This window comes from Mobula birostris, chromosome 11 (genome assembly GCF_030028105.1).
Source record: "Mobula birostris isolate sMobBir1 chromosome 11, sMobBir1.hap1, whole genome shotgun sequence".
Lineage (NCBI taxonomy): Eukaryota > Metazoa > Chordata > Chondrichthyes > Myliobatiformes > Myliobatidae > Mobula > Mobula birostris.
Window position 1 is genome coordinate 63,701,863 of NC_092380.1, and position 22,896 is coordinate 63,724,758.

The 22,896-nt window shown below is 40.0% G+C and overlaps 1 protein-coding gene across 1 annotated transcript in view; it reads right to left on the reverse strand.

The window, feature by feature from the left end:
• Positions 1–3,528: 3,528 nt before the first annotated feature.
• LOC140204678 (eosinophil peroxidase-like) overlaps positions 3,529–22,896 on the reverse strand; it is a 44,151-nt gene continuing 24,783 nt past the window's right edge. Inside the window, exons 10-16 of the mRNA XM_072271368.1 lie at positions 19,563–19,821; positions 18,390–18,560; positions 10,870–11,107; positions 8,865–9,073; positions 5,810–5,974; positions 4,768–4,864; positions 3,529–4,560 (exon numbers count right to left, since the gene is read on the reverse strand). Coding sequence (XP_072127469.1) covers positions 4,497–4,560; positions 4,768–4,864; positions 5,810–5,974; positions 8,865–9,073; positions 10,870–11,107; positions 18,390–18,560; positions 19,563–19,821 — 1,203 coding nt within the window. The 3' untranslated portion in view covers positions 3,529–4,496. The remainder of the gene's footprint in view (positions 4,561–4,767; positions 4,865–5,809; positions 5,975–8,864; positions 9,074–10,869; positions 11,108–18,389; positions 18,561–19,562; positions 19,822–22,896) is intronic.

The window sequence follows — 22,896 nt, forward strand, 5'->3', positions numbered from 1 at the left end:
TGGATATTTTATGCACAGAATAATGAATATCCAAAGCAAAGTAGGAATATGAGTGTCAGGAATGTGAAAATGCTATTATCCTGCTGAAGCTCATACCTCTGGTATCATAACCAATCTGTTATAATAAATCAAAGGTCTAATAATAACCTGCCACCAAGCCATAAATCATAAGCAGGTACCTTCTCTGTTGTCCTGATACAGAACATTTAATTTTAACTCAGAGAGCGACTGGTGGCAGAATTCATGCTCTGGTCACCGTCTATCACTCCACTGACAGTTTCATTAGGTAGTCAGTGACTTGAGTTTGAGATTCAATGCTGTACCTTTATCGAGGCCCAAGTATGTCAATAAGATCTCAAGCTAATTCATGGTAGTGTGTGTACCATTTAACATTGTTCCCAGGTGAATTGGGACATTGAACAGGAAGCTGCATGAAGGAAATAAATCATTTTTTTCTGGCTGATGTGTACAAATTTACATTTGAACAAGAATGTAGACCATTGCTTTCCTTGCTCACATCTTAGACAGTTGGTTCGGAGCTGATGACTTGCATAGGACTGATATTTAGGGCAGGTAACTTGCTAATGAAATAGCCTCCAAATGATATAGGTTTCATGTGAGCAGGCATTAACCTACCAGCAGCTGTTTTCTTGACTAAGGTCTCTGCAATGCTGGAAGGTGGAACTTCAGAAGTTCTTTGCTTTGGGTAATTTTGCCATTTTACTAAATCCGAGACATCACAAATGCAGGACACGGGTATGCTACTGCTGGTTTGGATTTCAAAGATAGTGGAGCTGTTACTGAATGCATCACTGAAATTCCTTCAGGTTTCAAACACTTAAGTTGTAATTGTAACATAATTTGAGCCCAGCACTTGTAATGGAAAAATTGCATTCCCTCTACACTTCCTCAGCAGTTTGAAAACTAGGTGGGTCTCTAGAATTTGGTACTTGGAGAGCAAAACTGGTGCACTAACAAGAACTGGGGAAAATCTGAGCACATTGAGTTTCTAAAACTGGACTGAAGGCTAGTAGTTGAATCAGAGTTTTGGCAGTGACTCGGATACATTTTGTTGTAACAGCCCTTTTGACAAGAAGGCTAAGTGAAGGCATAACCTAGCTTCACACATCAAAGTTGCTGGTGAACGCAGTAGGCCAGGCAGCATCTCTAGGAAGAGGTACAGTTGACATTTTGGGCCGAGACCCTTCGTCAGGACTAACTGAAGGAAGAGCTAGTAAGAGATTTGAAAGTGGGAGGGGGAGGTCCAAAATGATAGGAGAAGACTGGGGGGGGGGGGAGGGCGGGCGGGATGGAGCCAAGAGCTGGACAGTTGATTGGCAAAGGGGATATGAGAGGATCATGGGACAGGAGGTCTGGGGAGAAGGAAAAGGGGGAGGGGGGAAAAACCCAGAGGATGGGCAAGGGGTATAGTGAGAGGGACAGAGGGAGAAAAAGGAGAGTGAGAGAAAGAATGTGTGTATATATTAAATAACGGATGGGGTACGAGGGGGAGGTGGGGCATTAGCGGAAGTTAGAGAAGTCAATGTTCATGCCATCAGGTTGGAGACATGGCTTCTTTATTTTCATGTAATTCTTGGTGAATGATACTGTTATACTATTGAGAAGGATACAATATAGGTTGACAACAGCTCTGTGAAATGGTTCCACCAGAGCAGAGGCAGCATGTGAAGCATTTTCCATCAAGAGGCGAGAAACACCAGATGAGTTCAATTTAAAGATGGCCGAGTGTTGAAATTTTCTTAGGGCTAACTTGATCTTCAACTTAAACAAATATATAGATACAAACTTTACCGCAAGGTATAACTTTGATAATTTTACCAGGACAATAAATACACTCAAGATAAACTGCAATAATGTTGAATATGGATTCTCAATATTTTCTGATACGTACAGCAATTTATTTCAGGTCCTTTGCTAGACATATAAAAGAAGTAATCTCAAATAGAAGCGTGCAGATTTTGTAGTGGCTACATAGCTGTAGCTTTTTATTTCAGATGCTGAAGTTACGCTTTGAGAGGCATTATTGACAAAGTTTCCACTCTTTCTCAGCTCTCTTACTCATTGAGACTCCAGTTCCAGAAAGTTTGGATGCTTGTTTATGCTGAATACTAAACTGGAATACAATCTTCATTCTATTGAAACACATTAAACAGAGTAAAAACAGAAAAAAAAACCTTTATTTATTCCTATTCTGAAGATCCATGGACCCAACTTCCCAATATGCTTTATTATTATTATTGGATTACAATATTTCACTTTTGTTCCTCTCACTGACATACTGAATTTTGTGAGCTTTACAGAATCGCATTGGACTTGTTCACTTATATGTTAAATGTTTGATTTTAAGTTAACGTATTGTCCTTTTACTGTTCATAGCTGGATATATTTAAGCCACTGTTCAAACAATAGGTTTGCTGAAAGAATAGGAATAGAACCGAACTTTATTCAAAATTCAGTTTCAGCCAGTACAAATATGAAGCAATCACATATACAAGAGGTTATATAATGGTTTCCCAAATCTAAATTTAATTGTAAAATGATGAGGTGTTTGAGATGATATGAGGTTATTTAGATTTTCCTATTTGTTCTGTGCATAGCTGTGGGCTGAGCTCAAATCTAAAACTGATCTCATTGCTCTTCTACAAATGCTAACGATGAAGTGACATTAGGAAGAATAATTGGTCAAGCTGCTTACATGGAAATTGGAATCATAATTGTTAAGGCCCTATCAACATGAAATAATTCAACCAGTGTATCATTCCTTTTATTCTTTGTGTGTGATAATTAACTGAACTCAATTAAGTATTGATCAAGGCGGTGTGATTGAGGTGACTCACAGCAATGAGGAGTGAAGAGTTGAGGTGATGAACATACACCTGCGACGAATTTTGCCGATATAAATAGAGCAACATTGTTGATTTATGCTTTCTGAGTTGTGTGATTTGCCTTTTGTAGTTACTAACTATATGCGTGTTAACCTTTAAAAAGCCTTGTGTATTTTATGTGGTATTATTTAAGAAGTTTGAAGTTGAGTCCTTTTTTTCTGCCTGCAGGGATGCTTACAAAATAAGATGATGATTGAGCTATCTAGTCACTTCATGCGTATGAGTGTAAAACAATAGCTGAGAATTGCAGTGATTGCTAAGATTTCATTGTGCATTTTTCAGCTACAGAAAGAAATGTTCGAGGTCTCTTTACAGAAGGAGAAATAAATTTCTTCAAGACTAACACATTTCACAGAAACAATAGGCTTCTTGTAATACAAGCATACTTTACTGAAGAAGGGTCTCTGTCCAAAGTGCCGACTGTTTATTCATTTCCATAGATGTTGCCTGAAAAGTTCTTCTAGCATTGTGTATGTGTGCATTGCATTGGATTTTCAGCATCTGCAGACTTTCTCGTGTTTATACTTTACTCCAGTTGCATTTTGCAGCAAATAAACAATTTTTTTAGAGAAAGGGAAGTCCCGACCACTTTACTGAAAGACTGAGAAATTCCAGTACAGCGGAGGCTCTCTGTATTTTACAAAAGCAGAAACAAGGACACGTTCTGCCCGTGTTGGTCAATAGTTGCACAAGCACAGCTGATCATCTTTTTTATATTTAGGAGAGGTGGGAATTGCTGGAAGTGCCAGCATGCATTGCCAGGTCCTAGGTACTCTTGAGAGTGTTATTAAGCCATATCTTTGCATTGCTGCAGAGCTTGTGCCTGTAGTTCAACTGTGTTATCACATAGGGAATTTCAGTATTTAGACATTGTCAATGAAAGAATAATGATACAATTCAAAGTCTGGACAGTGTATAAACATAATTAGGAACTTCTTGGTGATACCATACCCTGGTGGTTTTTATGTGGATTTGAGGAAGTCAAAGAAATCCTGCCGATGTGCTTAAGTTTATCTTTTAGCTTGCATATTTTTCTGCACAGTGGCAGTTTAAGAAGAGTTAGGTGAGAGTCATTTGGTGATCTTTGTTCTAGGTAGTGTTGAAATTGTTAAACATCAATTGAGCTGAAATTTGGGGTACATTACATCACAATATTGACCCATGCTTTGAAGATGGTGTAAATTTTTAGATAACTGAAAGATCACTGTAGACTTCAAAATCTGAGTTCGTGTCATGATCATTAAACTTGTGATCAGAAGTGATCCACAGGTATTTCTGGTGGGGAACTTCACAATGGTTTTATCTTCAAGGCATATCTTAGAGAGGTAGAGGTGGATCAAGAGAGGAAATGTGGAGGAAGAGTTGACTCTGATTAGAAGATTAGTATATGAAATTAGAAGGGGATAAAATGCCTTCATGCCATCTAGTCTGCATGTTTGAACATCTTCAAAAAGATGGGGATTCAGTGAATGGAGGCATTTGTAGAGAATGATGAAACCTAGACAATGGAGTTGTTGCGACTTCCAGGTTATGAATGGCATCTGTGTAAATTCAATGCTGTTATCTTGCAAGATATCATTTTGATGAAAATTAGTTAACACACAATCCACATTTGATTACAGTTTCATTCATGTCTTTGTGTCTTCTTTGATATCTAGATTAAAAAGAACATATGTAGATTTAAAAAAAAGATTGATTGAACATTTTTAACCAGTTCACAATTGTGCATGCCAGCTATTCACATTGAAAGGTATTTGACTATGTATACAGATAGAAAAGGTTCAGAGGGCATGGGTGTTTCTGTGCTGCATTACTCTATGACTCTGTTAATATAATTGAATATTAATGAATGGATTATTACCTCTGAAAACCAGTCGCTGTCAGTAGGATAATGAAAACACAGCCACAGACAGTTACGAGCATTGTGATGAGAAGGCTGGAACTCTTTGAGTTGTTTTCTATATTGAAAATTTAAGAAATAAATGTGTTATGAAGTATTTGTATGCCAATAACTGCAGGAAGTCAATTTTATTAAAGCACCTTGATGATACTTGATGAAATGAAGTTTTTCTTTACCAACTAATTGCCACTTAGCAATATCTGTAACAGGTTCTTCTCATTTACCATAATTGAGAGGAGTTTGATGGAGTTGTATGTAGTTTAATTAAGCCTCAATTTTATGGATGAGACATACTTCACAAATGTTTCACATTATTGGGTGATCTGAATGTACTGGAAGAGTTTGGTGAGAAACTAGAGTATTTCAGAGCCCAAGTCTTCAGCGAAATATTGTTTTATGTTTTTGTCTATTCAGTTCAGGAAAGATAAATTGGAGTGAATGGAACTGTTGAAGATTACTTCTGTAATGGTGAGAGGTTCACGGCTAGGCAAAGGTTAATCATGCACTTGGCACTCTGGCTAAAGTTGATCAAGTCAATTCTATTAAACCCTTGCTGCTACAATCTTCACTATAGTGTTTTGTAGTTAAAATTATATTCAACTGAGATGTAAGTGTGAAATTCCATTATCTTTATTTCCTAAAGTGTGCAAGTTTGGTGTTACTTAAACCTACTCTGCCCCTACTCTTTTCATCCTCTGTAGTACCCTGTGCATCAGACCATGATTCTTCAGGATATTTGGATAATTTTCTTTTAAAGTTTTCTAATGTCAGATAATCATTATTCAGTCTCTCAGGCTCAACATACTATGACTGTTAAATGGGCTGTGAATCAAAAAAGGTTATTTTTTAATTAAGTAAGTTCCAACTGGGTGGAGAGCAATTTCAGAATTATGCCGTAGGCAGCCGGTCTACCAGCAATTCTCACAAATCATTGTACATGTTTGCAGTTGTGCTGTGCGAGTGTTCAGATTTAAAAAGGATAGAAGGAAGAACCCCATGATACCTTTACATTTGGGTGCTGCAGAACTCCATGTTCCAGTCAAAGGATTGCAGGTTATAGATGGAGGTCCAACAAGATTAAATCCAACATTACATTCAAAATGGAATGATGTTTTGCAGAAGAAGAAATGTGCGTTTTCCACCATGGGGACTTCCCCACAAGCAGTTTCTGTGAAAAGCAGAAACAACTTCATCAAGCTACTGAAATGGTAACAATTTGCATACCGTGGTGAACCAAATCAGAACAAGATAGATCAGTGTTAAATATTTGGAATTTCTTTTGTTACGGTTGGAACAAATCATTTGACTGGTTCACATAACTGTAACAATGAATTTTGTTGGATTTATAAGTTTAGTAAATCATAATTTGCAGTCATCTCTAAGAATTGAGGTTGTTTTATCAGCTTGCTTTTGATTAGTTTGTATAATTTACAACAAACAATCCCACAGTCGGTAAATACATCAGCTGTGATACTGAGCTGTGGCTATCAGCAAATTTCTCTAATGCTGAGCACTGAGATCAGGTTGCTCTAACTCATCTCAGTAACCTAAAATTAGGGGAGTTTGGTGACATTTTAAATGGCTTCTGAGGAATATATACGTTGCATGGAAGTGAATGAGGCTCTTCACTGACATCTTTCAGGACTCAGTAAATTATTGTCAACAATTGTGCTGGATTCAAAAAGGGTAGAAATGTGACAGACACAAATGCAAGGAAAAGAATAGCTTTTTAAAATTAAAACATTCATATCTGTTTTAAAGCATTTTTGTAGAACTTCAGCTGTGTCATCAATGTAAAGTCAATGGTACTGAATTCTGGCCAATGAGTGATTTGAGTATTACATCACCTATTTTGTGGTTTAGACCAAGACTGGTATTAATCTGAGAGAAAAAAAAATTAGAAAAATGGGTGAAATATTCACAATGATGCTTGAATGTTTTTCATGTATGTTCCCAGCAGTTGAGGTCTTACACTGGCCAATCAGACTTGGAAATTAGCCTCAGAATGTACACCATGTGGCTTTGCTTTGTTAAAAGGACTGCTATTGTTGATGTAAGGTGATCCCATGTACTGTGAGGTCTGACTGAGGTATAAACATTCATTGCTGATGAATACCAAGGGTGGGAAAGAGGATGTTGCGAACTCTGAGGGAATTTTATTTGATTAATCATCTTTTTATATAAACTAGCAATTGGTTCCAGTTATTTTTTTAAAAAAAAGTAATCTCATTTTTGTGAATATTCAGGAATACGTAATAAAGAACATATAACATTAGTATTTTTTTCTCCAAAGCTGTCACCGTGAATGGTGCTATTGTCCGCAAGTACTTTAAGATAAAATAGTGATTATTGCTATTCTACTTAGTATGCACTTATCAATTATATTTTGTCAATGGATGTTCATAATTTGGAATCAAATTCAGAACTCAAGCTGTTATTCCACATATTGTCTCATTCTCATCTCAGACCCTAATCTACATCCATTCTGGCCTTTAGCTTGTACTCTTTCAGCTTCTTAAACAGCCCCAATTTTATCTATGATTCATTTTATTCAAAGTCAAAGTGAATTTATTATCAAAGTGTGTATATGTCACCATATACTACCTTGAGATTCATTTTCATACGGGAAGGCAAAGATATACATTAGAATTTATGAAAAACTAAACATAAATAATGACAATCAATTTGCAAAAGAAGACAATTGCACAAATACGTAAATAAATAAGAGCATGAATTGTAGAGTCATTAAAGTTATCCTTGCTCCTCCAGGAGCTTGATGTTTGTAGGATAATAACTTCCTGAACCTGGTGGTGTGGGACCTAAGGCTCCCGTACTTGCTGCCCAATGGTGGTAGTGAGAGGAGAGCATAGCCTTCATGGTGGGGGCCCTTGATGATGAATGCTACTTTCTTGGGGCAGTGTTCCTTGTAAATATGCTCAGTGATGGGATGGGGAGGGCTTTGCTTGTAATGGACTGAGCTGTATCGACCACTTGTACATTTTTCCATGCCTGGGCCTTGAAGTTCCATACCAGCCATGACACAATCAGTTATGATTCACTCCACAATGCATCTATAGAAGTTTCTCAAAGTTTTAGATGGCATGCCAAATCTAAAAAGCTTATAACAAAATTGAGACACTGTCATGCATTTGCTGGCCCAGGACAGATCCTCTTGTATGGTAACACCAAGGAATTTAAAGTTACTGACCCTCTACACCTCTGATCGCCTAATGACAAATGGCTCATGGACCTCTGGGTTCTTCCTCAGTTGTCCATAATATGCTCCTTTGTTTTGCTGATGTTAAGTGAGAGATGGTTGTTGTGGCATTATTCAAACAGATTTTTAATCTCCCTCCTATATGCTGGTTTGTCATCCTTTTTGATTTGGCAAACTTAAGTATGGCATTGGAGCTGTACTTAGCCACACAGTTACTGGTATAATGCGAGTAAAACAGGGGGCTAAGTAAACAGACTTGTCGTGCAGTGATGCTGGTAGTGGTTGTGGAAGAGATGTCATTGCCAATCTGTGCTGACTGGGGCCTGCAAGTAAGAAAATCGAAGATCTAGTTGCACAGGGATGTATCAAGGTCTAGATATTGGAGCTTAGTGATTAGTTTTAGGGGGATATTGGTGTTGAATGCTGAATGAAGAGCATCCTGACATGTGTCCTCATTGTCCAGATGTTCCAGAATTGAGTAAAGAGTGAATGATATGTCATCTGCTGTTGACCTCTTGTGACAGTAGCAAATTTGAGTGGATCCAGGTCACTTCTCAGGCAGGAGTTAATGTTTCATCCCCAACTTCTGAAAGAACTTCAAAAAAGTGGATGTAAGTGCTACTAAACAAGAGTCTTTGAGGTGGGTTACCACAGTCTTGGCCACCAGCATGATTGAGGCCTGCTTGAAGCAGGTGAGTACCTCAGTCTGCTGAAGTGAGAGAATGTCTATTAACACTCCTGCCGGTTCCACCATTTCCCATGCTGTTCCCACCCTCCCCTCCCCATTCTTACTGTACCTCATCTAAATATTCCTTTTTAGAATTAGTTCATGGCAACTCACCTGTAGCCTCTTTCCAAGGAGCTAAGTTGAGTGAGGGGATTGCAGAGCTGTCACAAAGTACAAAGTCATTGGGATATTGGTTCCGTGAAAACACATCCTTGGGGATTCTCTGAACCCTGCTGTTGTCACATAAGATTCTGGACAGAGTGACTTTACTCAACTCTTCTCTCTGCTGGCTGGTAAACACACCTTCGTTTTCCCACCAGAACCTTTTGCAAAAAGAAAACAAGTGTCACAACTAGGAATTGACTAATGCATTTTGCCTGACGTGGTACTGAACTTGCTGTGCTCAATTGTGGGGTAGAAGATGTTCCTCTCTCCACGTACCTTAGTAATTTGTATTACCTCATTCATAGTCTTGATTCCTACATTTCGCTGAGTTATTTGATCTGTTTGATTGCTAATGCTGGTATCAACTTGAGTACCTCTACTCCAGTAAGACAACTACTTTGTGTTGTCTGTAAGTAGAAATTAGATAAAGACAATTTTATCCAACCCATCTTGTCATAACTTGCTAACATTCATTACTTCTGCAGACTGATTAAAAACAGCCAAATACAAGATGTCAGCGGATGTAAGGGCAATATACCACAAGAATCAGCAATCTCAAGAAAGAGAAATCTGGCAAAGAAAACAGCAAGTGTTTTAAAAATGTGTGCAAAAGTATGCTGGTATCATGGTTTTACTTGAGATTTTTACTTGATTGTAGCAGGCTGTTAATAGGAGCCTGTCTTGCCACACGATGGTGAACTGGAACTGTGAATGTATATTAAAGGGTTACACTCTATTCCATGCTAAATTCCTAAACACTAAATTGGCATTACAGCCACAGTGGCAACTGATTGTGAAAAGATATCAATGTACTGCATAGAATTTTATCTTATTCAACTCTGACCGTGCTTGTGAGCAGAACTGTAGATCCCAAACCTTTTTGGGTCCTATCTATCCATGTTAATTTCTTCCAAAACTTCACATTCTAATGTAGCAAGTCAGTGTTAGCTACCTGATTTTCAAGAAAGTTGATTTGTTTCAATAAGTGTGTGCATTCTGGGCCAATTCTCGGAACTCCATTTGTAGTAGGGAATCCCCTCACAAAGTCATAGTCATGCATCATGGAAACAGACATTTTAGTGCTACATAACCCCCATGTCCCCATCAACACCTCTCAGGCTCTACCACTCACCGGCAAACTAAAGGATGAGAAGGAAACCGGAGTACCCCCTGGAAACCCAAATATTCAAGAAGAAAATATGGAAGTTCTACATGGATAGCACCAGCGGTCAGGCTTAAACCTGAGTCACTGGAGCTGTGAGCCAGTAGCCCTACTAGCTGTGTCAATGTGCCATCCAGTGGCTGCCCATTTCAATTCCACTTCCCATTCCCATTTCGACAGGACAGTTCATGGCTGCCTCTACTCTCAAGATGGCTGGAGGTGCAACACCTTGTTTTCCGTTTGGGTAGTCTCCAACCTGAGGGCGTGAACGTTGATTTTTTGAAATTGTGGTAATGCCCCCTCCCTTCACCATTCCCCATCTCCTTTCCTCTCTCTCAACTTGTCTCCTTACCTGCCCATCACCTCCCTCTGGTGCTCCTCCCCCTTTTTCTTTTCTTCCATGGCCTTCTGTCCTCTCCTATTAGATTCTCCCTGCTCCAGCCTTGTATCTCTTTCACCAATCAACTTCCCAGCTCTTTACTTCACCCCTTCCGGTTTCACCTACCACCTTGTGATTCTTCCTCCCCTCCCTGCTCCTTCTAACTCTTCATCTTTTTTTCTCCAGTCCTGATGAAGGGTCTCGGCCTGAAATGTCGACTGTGCTCTTTTCCCTAGATGCTGCCTGGCCTGCAGAGTTCCTCCAGTATTTTGTGTGTTGCCTATTGTGTACGGCAGGTCGTACAACAACACAAATAAAGAGCACCACCTGTACAGGAAATATAATCCATGATCCCCTAATATCAAATCATCGGGAGGCAGTCAAGTCCATGGGCAGCAAATTTGCATACACACCGATCTCCATCTCTCAGAACTCGAAACTGTTTTCCAAGAAGACAAGCCAAGAGCTCCCCAACACGAGCTCTAGGTAGTAGTGGCTCTGCTATTGCACCAATCCACACATCTATATTTTCTGGTGTCTTGTACACTGACAGGAGCTTTCTCGCTAAGTACGTGCTGTTAACGATCTGCGTTAATTCAGAGATGTTCTTGGCTTCCTGCAGTCCACAGAACTGCCTCCAAGCGTTATAATCTACACAAGAAAGAAAAGATTATCAAACTACATTTATGTACAGCTTTGGATATTACTGTTGTTACCAATCTGCCCTGTCTCCTTCCATCAGTCAAAATGTTGGAAAATCTTTCTTGAGCAGCTGTCCAAACTACCTATGCCCACTGTTCCCATTTCTCCTTGGTCTTTCCCTTCAACAAACATCAAATCTGTTGTTGAAAAGTGAGATGGACGTTGCTTCAATCAGTAACTCCACAGTATTCTATATGCCTCAAAACTATCTCTTCAAAATTTTAGGAGTAAATATCTTCTCACCATTGCTATGTTTTTATTTCCTCACATACTGATTTCCACATCACAATCCGCTGCACCCTTCTTGCTACTCGCTATCATACTGATATTGGACCTAGAGTGTGACGTGGCACTCTGCAACAGAAACTTACAGAAGTGCCTTGTACCATGACATCAAAAGAGCTTTATAGTCCCAGTGAGGTTGAGAACAAGATGCATCAGTAAACTCATTTTTAATTTTACTTTTATTAATTACTATATATAAATGTTTTGTAACAGTCCCTTCCCCAACACTGCTGTTCATGTTTTCAGCCAGCTATGAAACTCTTCCTAAACACTTCTAACTCTTCACATCCTTATGTTGTTTAAAAGTTCTCCCTTTAATTCATCTTTGTGACTCAGCTTTTGATCTGATATCATCATATCCAAGACTATGAATTTCAGTCGAATGCCCATCATCCAGTGGGAAAAGCTCTCGGAAATCACACTTTCAAACTCCTTTAATTTTGTACGTTTAATTGACATCAGTTCTCAACTTTTGAAGTTACAGATTTTCAATGTTTCCTTTTATCTCAGGAATCGATGTGATAAGCTCTTACATACAGGAACACATACAAAAAATTGGAGCAAAGCAATGCCGTATGAGCCTCAAGCCTACCCTGTCTCTCACTGTGATCATGACTGATCTACTCCAGGCCTTGATTCCTGTGCCATGCAGCCCCCAGATCTTTCAACAATGTATCTATATCCTGTTTTAAATACCTCCAATAATCTAGCTCTTCAACTCTCTAGAGTAGAAAATTCCAAAGATCCACCACTCTCTGAGAAGATATTTATATGCAAGTTGTTGAAAATGATTGTTTTCTTACCTTTCAAGGATTGCTTTATACAATTCATTTTTAACACTCAGTGTGCTCTAGATTTGACCCAATATTTTTCTTAACTACTGATGGTTATCAACCAACATGTTCCTCAGAATCCTCTTGCTAATTATCTGATATCTGCCTGTACTTATCTGTTGAACTTCCCTTTAACCTTTCTTCCTCGTACAATCTTGACAATTCTTCCTCGTCCAAGCTTGACAGTTTTATTTAGGTTGAGGACACAGGTTGTGGAACCAAGATTTTACTCTCAAACTGTACTTGGAATTCCACCGCATTGTGGTCACTACTCCTTTGATGATCCTCAAGTACAAGTTCTTTTAATTACCCTAGCTAATTAAAAAAGATCAATTCAAAAGTATCCTGTTCCCAGGTAGGTTCACTTGCACAAAGAAACAGTCCTTGATGCACTGTAAAAATTTCTCCCACATTGTCAAATTGACTGGCCAATCAATTTGCAGATTAAAATCACCCATGATAATTACAGTTCCTCTTTTATTCATATTCAATATTATGTTCCCATTTATGGTTTGTGCCGCTGCAGATCAAAACACTGGGGCTTACAGAGCAACTCCACCTATTGCTATTTTTTTTATTTCCTCACAAACTGATTTCCACATCACAATCTGCTGCACCCTTCTCATTACTCATTTTGATACTGATAACTTCCTTGAATCACAATGCCATCCCGTCTCCTTTTCCTTTTTTGCCTGTTATTTTGGAAAACTGAATAACCTGGACTATGGATTCTGGTCACTCAGCAACTACATTGTCATGATAGCTAGCTTCTATTTGTGCTGTCAGTTCATCTATCTGGTTACAAGTGCCTCATATAGTCATAGAATATAGAACAGTACAGCATGGTACAGGCCCTTCTGCAGTTTTAACCCACTCAAAGATCAATCTAATAATCCCTCCCGCAGAGTCCTTCACTTTTCTTTCATTCACGTGCCTATCTAAGGAGCCTTGTTAATGTCCCTAGTGTACTTCCCTCACAAACATTCTAGCAGAGCATTCCATGCACCCACTACTCTCTGTTTAAAAATAAAACTTGCCTTTGACATCTGTCCCCCCCAATACTTTCCTTCAATCTCCTTAAAATTATGCCTTCTCATATTAGCCATTTCCACCTTGGGAAAATGGCACTGGTTGTCCACTCTATGCCTCTTATCATCTTGTATACCTCTATCAGGTCAACTCTCCTCCTCTTTTGCTCCAAAGAGAAAAGCCCTAGCTTGCTTTACCTTCCTCATAAGGCATGCTCTTTAATTGAGGCAGCATCCTGGTAAATCTCCTTTGATCCTCTCTAAAGTTTCCACATCCTTCCTATAATGAGGTGACCAAAACTGAACCCATTCCAGGAATGGCCTAATCAGAGTTTTATAGAGTTGTAACATTATCTTGCAACACTTGAATGCAATCCCTCAACTAATAGAGGCAAATACCTCATACGCCTTCTACTATAAACTTGTTGGACAAATTTGAGGGATCTATGGATGTGGACTCCAGGATCCTTCTGTCTCTCCACACTGCTAAGAATCCTGCCATTAATCCCATGCTCTGCATCAAGTTCAACCTTCCAAAGTGAGTCAGTTCACACTTTTTTGGATTGAACTCCATTTGCCACTTCTCAGCCTAGTTCTGCATCCTTTCAATGTCCCATTGTAACCTATGACAATCCTCTACACTATCCAGAAAACCAACAATCTACATGTCATCTGCATACTTACTAACCCACCCTTTCACTTCCTCATGCAAGTCATTCAGTAAAATCACAGGAACACGGGTCCTAAAACAGACCTGCAGAATACATTGATTGGCACCTGATTAGTTCCAAGGGTTTAGATGAGGCAGAGTTTGTTAAGTGTGTCCAGGATGGATTCCTGTCACAGTATGTGGACAGGCCGACCGGGGGAATGCCATACTAGATCTAGTACTTGGTAATGAACCGGGTCAGGTCACAGATCTCTCAGTGGGTGAGCATCTGGGCGACAGTGACCACCGCTCCCTGGTCTTTAGCATTATCATGGAAAAGGATAGAATCAGGGAGGACAGGAAAATTTTTAATTGGGGAAGGCAAATTATGAGGCTATAAGGCTAGAACTTGCGGGTGTGAATTGGGATGATATTTTTGCAGGGAAATGTACTATGGACATGCGGTCGATGTTTAGAGATCTCTTGCGGGATGTTAGGGATAAATTTGTCCCGGTGAAGAAGATAAAGAATGGTAGGGTGAAGGAACCATGGGTGACAAGTGAAGTGGAAAATCTAGTCAGGTGGAAGAAGGCAGCGTACATGAGGTTTAGGAAGCAAGGATCAGATGGGTCTATTGAGGAATATAGGGAAGCAAGAAAGGAGCTTTAAAAGGGGCTGAGAAGAGCAAGAAGGGGGCATGAGAAGGCCTTGGTGAGTAGGGTAACGGAAAACCCCAAGGCATTCTTCAATTATGTGAAGAAAAAAAGGATGACAGGAGTGAAGGTAGGACCGATTAGAGATAAAGGTGGGAAGATGTGCCTGGAGGCTGTGGAAGTGAGTGAGGTCCTCAATGAATAGTTCTCTTCGGTATTCACCAATAAGAGGGAACTTGATGATGGTGAGGACAATATGAGTGAGGTTGGTGTTCTGGAGCATGTTGATATTAAGGGAGAGGAGGTGTTGGAGTTGTTAAATACATTAGATAAGTCCCCGGGGCCTGATGGAATATTTCCCAGGCTGCTCCATGAGGCGAGAGAAGAGATTGCTGAGCCTCTGGCTAGGATCTTTATGTCCTCATTGTCCACGGGAATGGTACCAGAGGATTGGAGGGAGGCGAATGTTGTCCCCTTGTTCAAAAAAGGTAGTAGGGATAGTCCAGGTAATTATAGACCAGTGAGCCTTACGACTGTGGTGGGAAAGCTGTTGGAAAAGATTCTTAGAATTAGGATCTCTGGGCATTTAGAGAATCATGGTCTGATCAGGGACAGTCAGCATAGCTTTGTGAAGGGCAGATCATGTCTAACAAGCCTGATAGAGTTCTTTGAGGAGGAGACCAGGCATATAGATGAGGGTAGTGCAGTGGATGTGATCTATATGGATTTTAGTAAGGCATTTGACAAGGTTCCACACGGTAAGCTTATTCAGAAAGTTAGAAGGCATGGGATCCAGGGAAGTTTGGCCAGGTGGATTCAGAATTGGCTTGCCTACAGAAGACAGAGGGTGTTGGTGGAGGGAGTACATTCAGATTGGAGGATTGTGACTTGTGGTGTCCCACAAGGATCTGTTCTGGGACCTCTACTTTTCGTGATTTTTATTAACGACCTGGATGTGGGGGTAGAAGGGTGGGTTGGCAAGTTTGCAGACGACACAAAGGTTGGTGGTGTTGTAGGTAGTGTAGAGGATTGTCAAAGATTGCAAAGAGACATTGATAGGATGCAGGAGTGGGCTGAGAAGTGGCAGATGGAGTTCAACCCGGAGAAGTGTGAGGTGGTACACTTTGGAAGGACAAACTCCAAGGCAGAGTACAAAGTAAATGGCAGGATACTTGATAGTGTGGAGGAGCAGAGGGATCTGGGGGTACATGTCCACAGATCCCTGAAAGTTACCTCACAGGTGGATAGGGTAGTTAAGAAAGCTTATGGAGTGTTAGCTTTCATAAGTCAAGGGATAGAGTTTAAGAGTTGTGATGTAATGATGCAGCTCTATAAAACTCTGGTTAGGCCACACTTGGAGTACTGTGTCCAGTTCTGGACACCTCACTATAGGAAGGATATGGAAGCATTAGAAAGGGTACAGAAGAGATTTACCAGGATGCTGCCTGGTTTAGAAAGTATGCATTATGATCAGAGATTAAGAGAGCTAGGGCTTTACTCTTTGGAGAGAAGGAGGATGAGAGGAGACATGATAGAGGTGTGCAAGATAGTAAGAGGAATAGATAGAGTGGATAGCCAGCGCCTCTTCCCCAGGGCACCACTGCTCAATACAAGAGGACATGGCTTTAAGATAAGGGGTGGGAAGTTCAAGGGGGATATTAGAGGAAGGTTTTTTACTCAGAGAGTGGTTGGTGCGTGGAATGCACTGCCTGAGTCAGTGGTGGAGGTAGATACACTAGTGAAGTTTAAGAGACTACTAGACAGGTATATGGAGGAATTTAAGGTGGGGGCTTATATGGGAGGCAGGGTTTGAGGGTCGGCACAACATTGTGGGCCGAAGGGCCTGTACTGTGCTGTACTATTCTATGTTCTATTACCACCCTTTGCCTTATGTGAGCAAGCTAATCCCGAATGTTTGGAACCAAATTTCCTTGGATCCCGTGCCTCCTGACTTTCTGAATAGCCTACCTTGGGGAACCTTGTCGAAAAACTTATTAAAATCCAGATACTGTAGACCACATCCACTGCTCTACCTTCATCAATTTGTTTTGTCACTTCCTCGAAGAATTCAATCAGGCTTGTGAAGCATGACGTGCCCCTCACAAACCTATGCTGACAATTGCTAATCAGACTATGCTTCTCTAAATGCTAGTAAGCCCCATCTCTAAGAATCCTCTCCAACAGTTTTCCTCATTGGATTCCCAAGATTATCCCTATTACCTTTCTTGAGCAAAGGAATAACATTTGTCATCCTCCTTTCAGAGGCTCTTCATTCAGATGAAGAGTAATAAGCTTAACTGTTTTATGCTTTCCATTTTGAATGTGCAGATTTGTTTATAAGTTATCTTTTCTTTCATATGAGTATTTTTATTCACCCCTTCACAAACATGTTTCACTGCTCCTGCATTTTGATTTATTAAACCATCAAATTTTATTTCTAGAACATTTTTTAACCCCGAACCCTTGAGTCAGTGTTGGAATTATGTAAATCATAGCTTACAGAACATAAAATTATCCATAAAATAAAAACAAACATAGCAGAAATAAATATCAATATAATAACCATGTGTGTCTATTTAGATCTCTAATAACATAAAAGGCTGCCATTCAGCAATATGATTCACCGCTTCATTCACGACTATTCCCCCCCCCCCCCCGGCCAGGTAACCTAAATATTTGCCCCATTTTTGTGTATAGATGTCCATTCTACCAATCTGTTTGTAAGACATGCGTTCAAAAGCTGCCACTTTGGCCATTTCTGTGACCCACTCCTGAAATGATGGTCCCCCCAAGTTCCTCCAACCTGCAAGTATAATTTGTCTTTGTATACTTGTCTGGATCCAATTTTGAGAGTGTTTATCCCCAGGTAACCCAAATGTGTCTCCCAAGACAAAAAGTCTATGGCAGAAAGGGAGTTGAATACCTGAAACTTCACCAATATACTTATGTATCATAATCCAAAATTCTTGAATACTGGGACAGGACCAGAGGGCATGCACTAAGTCCCCTTTATCCGCCTCTCAGTGTCAGCATTCAGGGGTATTTTTCAACCCTAATCTATGTAACCTTGCTGGAGTCCAATAGAAATGGTGTAGGATCTTAAACCCTCAGGTCTCTTGACATTATTTTGACATTTTTGCAAATTTTGTCCCACTCTTTTGTCTCAAAAGTCACACTCGGGTCTTTTTCCCATGCTCTTTTAAGACCCAACAGAATTTTGTTCCTGGAGATTTGTGTTAAAGCTGAATAATAAGTTGAAACTTCATGACCTTTACCATATGCAGCCAGTACAGTAGACAATATCGTAGCAACCGTCTATCATTTGAAACCCTATACTCTCTAGTTTAAAGCCCTGTCTATAATCCCAGGATAGTTCAAGTTAGTCCATATAGTTCGGGATAGGTCTGGCCATGGTTCAAGTGAAGCCCATCCCAGTGTAACAGCTCTCTCCTTTTCCAGTACTGGCCCAGGAGCTGGAACTCATTTCACCCATGCATGTCTTGCTGAATGGCTTTGAAGGCAACTTTGTTTTTCCTGAGTTAAGGAGACCAAACACGCACAGCACCTGGGGGATTGGCTTCACTAGAACACTGGGCAATTGTATCAAGAGCTTCTTAAACCCGCACTATATCCTCTTTGTAATTAGAGGCATTTTCATTTCTAATTGCTTGGTGTATTCTTTGAATAATTTAAAACATCATCATGACCATTGATGTGGCTTCACAACGTCATTAGGGATGGACTAGCTTGAGCCCTCTGTATGTCTTTAGTGTTGATACTCACTTGGTAGCCCATGATCCCTTCCTCGTTGCAGGTTCAGTGCTGCCAGATCCAATGCTAAGGATTCCTTGGGCTTAAACAGCTTCTCCGTCAGCTCCTCCGGCATCATCTGTGTTTGTGTTTGAAGCTTGGCTGGGTTTAATATAATGCCTCGAATGATTGGGTCAATGCCTCCTGTAGTACATACAACCATATATCACAGTGAACTGGGTCTGAGTAACAGGAGAGCATTAGTGGGGAATTTTAGCTTTACTGTTGGCCAGTATTTAGCCTGCCTGCCATTAACTGCAATGCTATCAGTAAATCGTAGTCAATCCCTATATTAATGAAAATACACATACTTTAGCCAAAATAGATTTAATAATTGTTCTTGAAGACTCAAGACAAAGCAAATTTCCTGGCAGCTCTTTGTTGTGAAATATACCTTGATCTAAAATATTAGTTTGAGTGCTGGCTGGGTAGTGGAGTGACACTGATCCACACTGGCTTCTGGGTTCCAGTTGAAACTTAGCAGTTTGAGTCAAGAGCCACAAAGTTGACAGCAGCTGTGGAACCAAATACAGTAAAGCACTCATAATCCAGCACACTTTGGAGTTGGGTGGTGCCAGACCAACAGAGCTTCTGAACTGTTTGACATTCTGCCCCAGCACGCTTTTATCTCATTTCTTTGACATTACATAGTAGAACGGTAAACTTTATAATGAATGAATTTTAAAATAAGCTGCAGATGCTAGAAATCTGAGACAAAAACAGATTATGCTGGGGGGGAAAGATTAACAGGACATATAGCATATAGTCAAATTTTCGAGTTATCCCCATTGGTTAAAAGGGAGCACTTGAAATTGGACCTGGTGAATTTAAAAGGATTGCTAAAGCTGGGTCTTGGTGAGCTTTGGAGTGAAAAAGTAAACTTGTGCTGTAAAATAAAAAGGCAAAATGCTTTGTGTTCAGCAACCACAGTAAACTTGGTGACAGATACTAATGGAGTGAACCAGAAAAATGAACCACCAGGATTTCTCAACAATTGGATACATGCTGGACGTTCATTGTAGTAGGGGCAGGAATATGTAATTTAACTAATATTAATAGACTTATCATTGCTCACTGGCCCAGTGGCAGCTGAATTTAGCTTTTGTTTATCGCGCCATGTTTTGACATGTGCAGCATTCTCTTTACCTTCTTCTATAATTCTCCAGGGAGAGAAAAATGACTTGTGCAGAGAGATGCTGGGGTAGGTAGGATTCTCTCTGTAATTCTCGTCCAGTCGGAAGAGTATCGGATGGATGGTAACGTGAGCAAAACGAAATGCTGCTGTAGCAAACACATTGGAAATCCGGGGGTCAACGGTTTCATCGTAGCCCTTGTACGGAGGCAAGTGCTGGTTTGTTGCTTCAGGACCGAGAATCTTGGGTACGTAATCCCTCCAGTTTATAATCTGTGTGGAGAGGAACAGAAATACTGATCACATTTTTCTTCTTAATCCATTTACCCGCTCCAGTTAAAGCAAAATGGCTTTTCAAAAAAATAAGTCGAGCCCGAACCTGAGTTGAGTTGCTACTAATTATATTCTTATATCTAATTTATATGAATATTTACCCATAGTTTTACATTTTAATTTTGCATTTTCAGTTCTCCATTGTTGATAATCAAAATCTTGTTGGCACTGATTTATGTATTGGGCCGAACACAGCATTTTTATCTAAATTAGAAAATCCATACCCTGTTCCACACGAAACTTGAGACTGGCTTCAATTCACTTCTCCTTTTCTTTTGTGTTTTAAAATCAGAGGTCTACCACAGCACAGACTTTGGCCAAGAATTGTATTTCATGTAGCACAATCTAAACTGTATGGTTCTTGGAGCGTAGTGATTTTCAGTTTACTGTGCACGTGATGTGCAGTGGGGTGTGGATACAGTATATGAGGGTGTCAGATGATGTCCAAAACAGGCTCTGACATAGGCGGAGGGTTTATAAGGCCCTGGTCAGACTGCACTTGGAGTATTGTGAGCAGTGTTGGGCCCTTTATCTAAAAGAGGATGTGCTGGCACTGGAGAGGGTCCAGAGGAGTTTAATGAGAATGACCCTGGCAATGAAAGGGTTAAAGTCTGAGGTGCATTTGTTGGCTCTGGGCTTGTACTCGCTGGAGTTTAGATTAATGAGGGGGTAATGTCATTGAATCCCACTGAATATTGAAAGGCTGAGATAGTGGATGTGGAGAGGATGTTTCCAAAAGTGCGAAAGTTGAAGACCAGAGGACACAGCCTTAGAATAGGATACACCTTTAGGCAGATGAGGAAGAATTTCTTTAGCCAGAGGGTGATAAAACTATGGAATTTATTGCCAGTGACAACTGTGGGTGCCAAGTCATTGGGTATATTTAAAATGGAAGTTGATAGGTTCTTCATCAGTACCGTCGTCAAAGGTTATGGGGAGAAGGCAGGCGGATGAAGTTGGGAAGGATAATAAATCAGCCATGATGAAATGGTGTAGCCATATGGGCTGAATAGCCTAATTCTGCTCCTATGTTTTATGGTCTTTTCAAACCTTTTTTGTGTGCATGTTGTCCGCAGACTGAGAAGGTCCTGCAGAAGTCAGCCTTCGGAGAGCCTGTGGCCATGGAGTACAGAACACAGATTTTCCCATGTGTATGTTAACTTCATCTTCTGTTTACCCTTCGTTCCACCTCTTTTGCTGTGGGTCACTTTTGGGTACACGAAGACTGAACCCTGATCCTGTTATGTTCCCCTGCCTCTCCAGGATCTGCTTATGTCTTTTTTTTCCTTTTAGTTTCACAAGTTCTTTCTAATTTGGCTAGATTTGAAAATGTGACTGATCTGCACTGATGGAAGTAATTCACGTACCTGATGATTAACTTTCATCTGTTGTATAACTGTTACAAAGTGTTTCCTGAAAACTTTAGAAAATTTATAAAAGTTCTGCTTGAATGTTGAGCTAATCTAGAGAAATGCAATCACCCTGAGCTGTGATACTTCTTCTTGATTTTTTTCCCCTTTCTTTGTGCTTTTCATTTTCCATATGTGTTTCTGTTCAGTCTAGATCATTGATCGCTTTCAATGGTTGGATTCTTTTGACCATTTTATGAGAGTTAAGCAGCATCAGCACCGGACTGAGGGAAGTGGTCCTGATTTTGAATCTGGATTGAACATTGAGCTAGCAACTTGGTCCCGTTTAAAAAAAATACGGGCAAATGCTATGGAAATGGCAAAACTTCCACCTGATGCGCCACAGGTTGCAAAATGGAACAGCAACAACTACAGAGTTAAGGAAACTTAACTAGTTTCAATTAATTTCTAATAATCAATTCAGCTCCCTTGGAAAGTTAATTGAAGGGAAAGAGGCAATTGAATGCATTATTGGAAGGTAGTTGCTGGATTAAGAACCAAGCAGCAGCACCAGCTCAGAACAACCTGAACAGTACAGAAATCTGAAAGATCCAAAATCTAGGATTTGATAAGTAATACATTTAGTTCATGTATTGTATTTTAAACACAAATTTTTGATGAATAAATGCAGATTTTAAAAGACAGCTTTGTTAGTTGTGCGCTTAATTCAACAGCCATAAATTGTTTTATTTAAACCATTGATGATGCACATTGCAAAATGGAAAAAATCAATAAGATCGCTGTCTCAGTGTGGATTTGAAAATGGACCACAGATGGATATAGCATGAAGCACCATTTTAATAGTTAAGGTCATAAATTTTGGAAGATTCTGCGACACACTCTCCAGTGGTATTGGATTAGATTTTTTTGAAGAGTGAAAAAGGTACAATCTGTAAGAGAGAGTTATTCTTAATTTACTATGAGATGAGATGAGAAATCATAGGGGGCAGTAAACGTACACAATATTTTACCTAAAATTGGGGAATTAAGAACGAAGGGAATAGGCTTAGGGTGAGAAGGGACAGATTTAATGGGAACCTTGGGGTCAACTTCTTAGCCCAGGGAGTGGTCCATATGTGGAAGATATTGCTAGAGGAAGCGGCTGAGGCAATATGTTAACACTATTTAAAAGACATTGGACAGGTACATGCATAGGAAAGGTTGGGGGAGATATCGGCCAAGCAAAGTCAAATGGGACTATCTGACTGTAAATGGGCATGTTGGTGGGCATGGACCAGATAGCTCAAAGCGTCTACATCCAGGCTGGATGACTCTGAGATCTACCACGGTATCTTGTGTCAGAAACTAAATGTTCCAGTTGAGTGAAATACTTGCAGGAAACTAAGAAGCAAAAGCAGGAGTTGTCTGTGTGACCCATTGAGCTACATCTGCCAATTTTCAGTAAAATCATAGGCAGTCCTGCACCTCATCCACTTTCTTTCCCAATCCCCATATCCTCTGGTCTTCTGAATTTCCATAAATCTTTTGATCTCAACCCAGAACATGACAGAACATCCACAGTCCTCTGAAGATGAAAGATCGAGAGATTTAAGAAATTTCACCATATCTCAGTTGTAAATGGCTGATTCTAAGATTTTAAGATCCT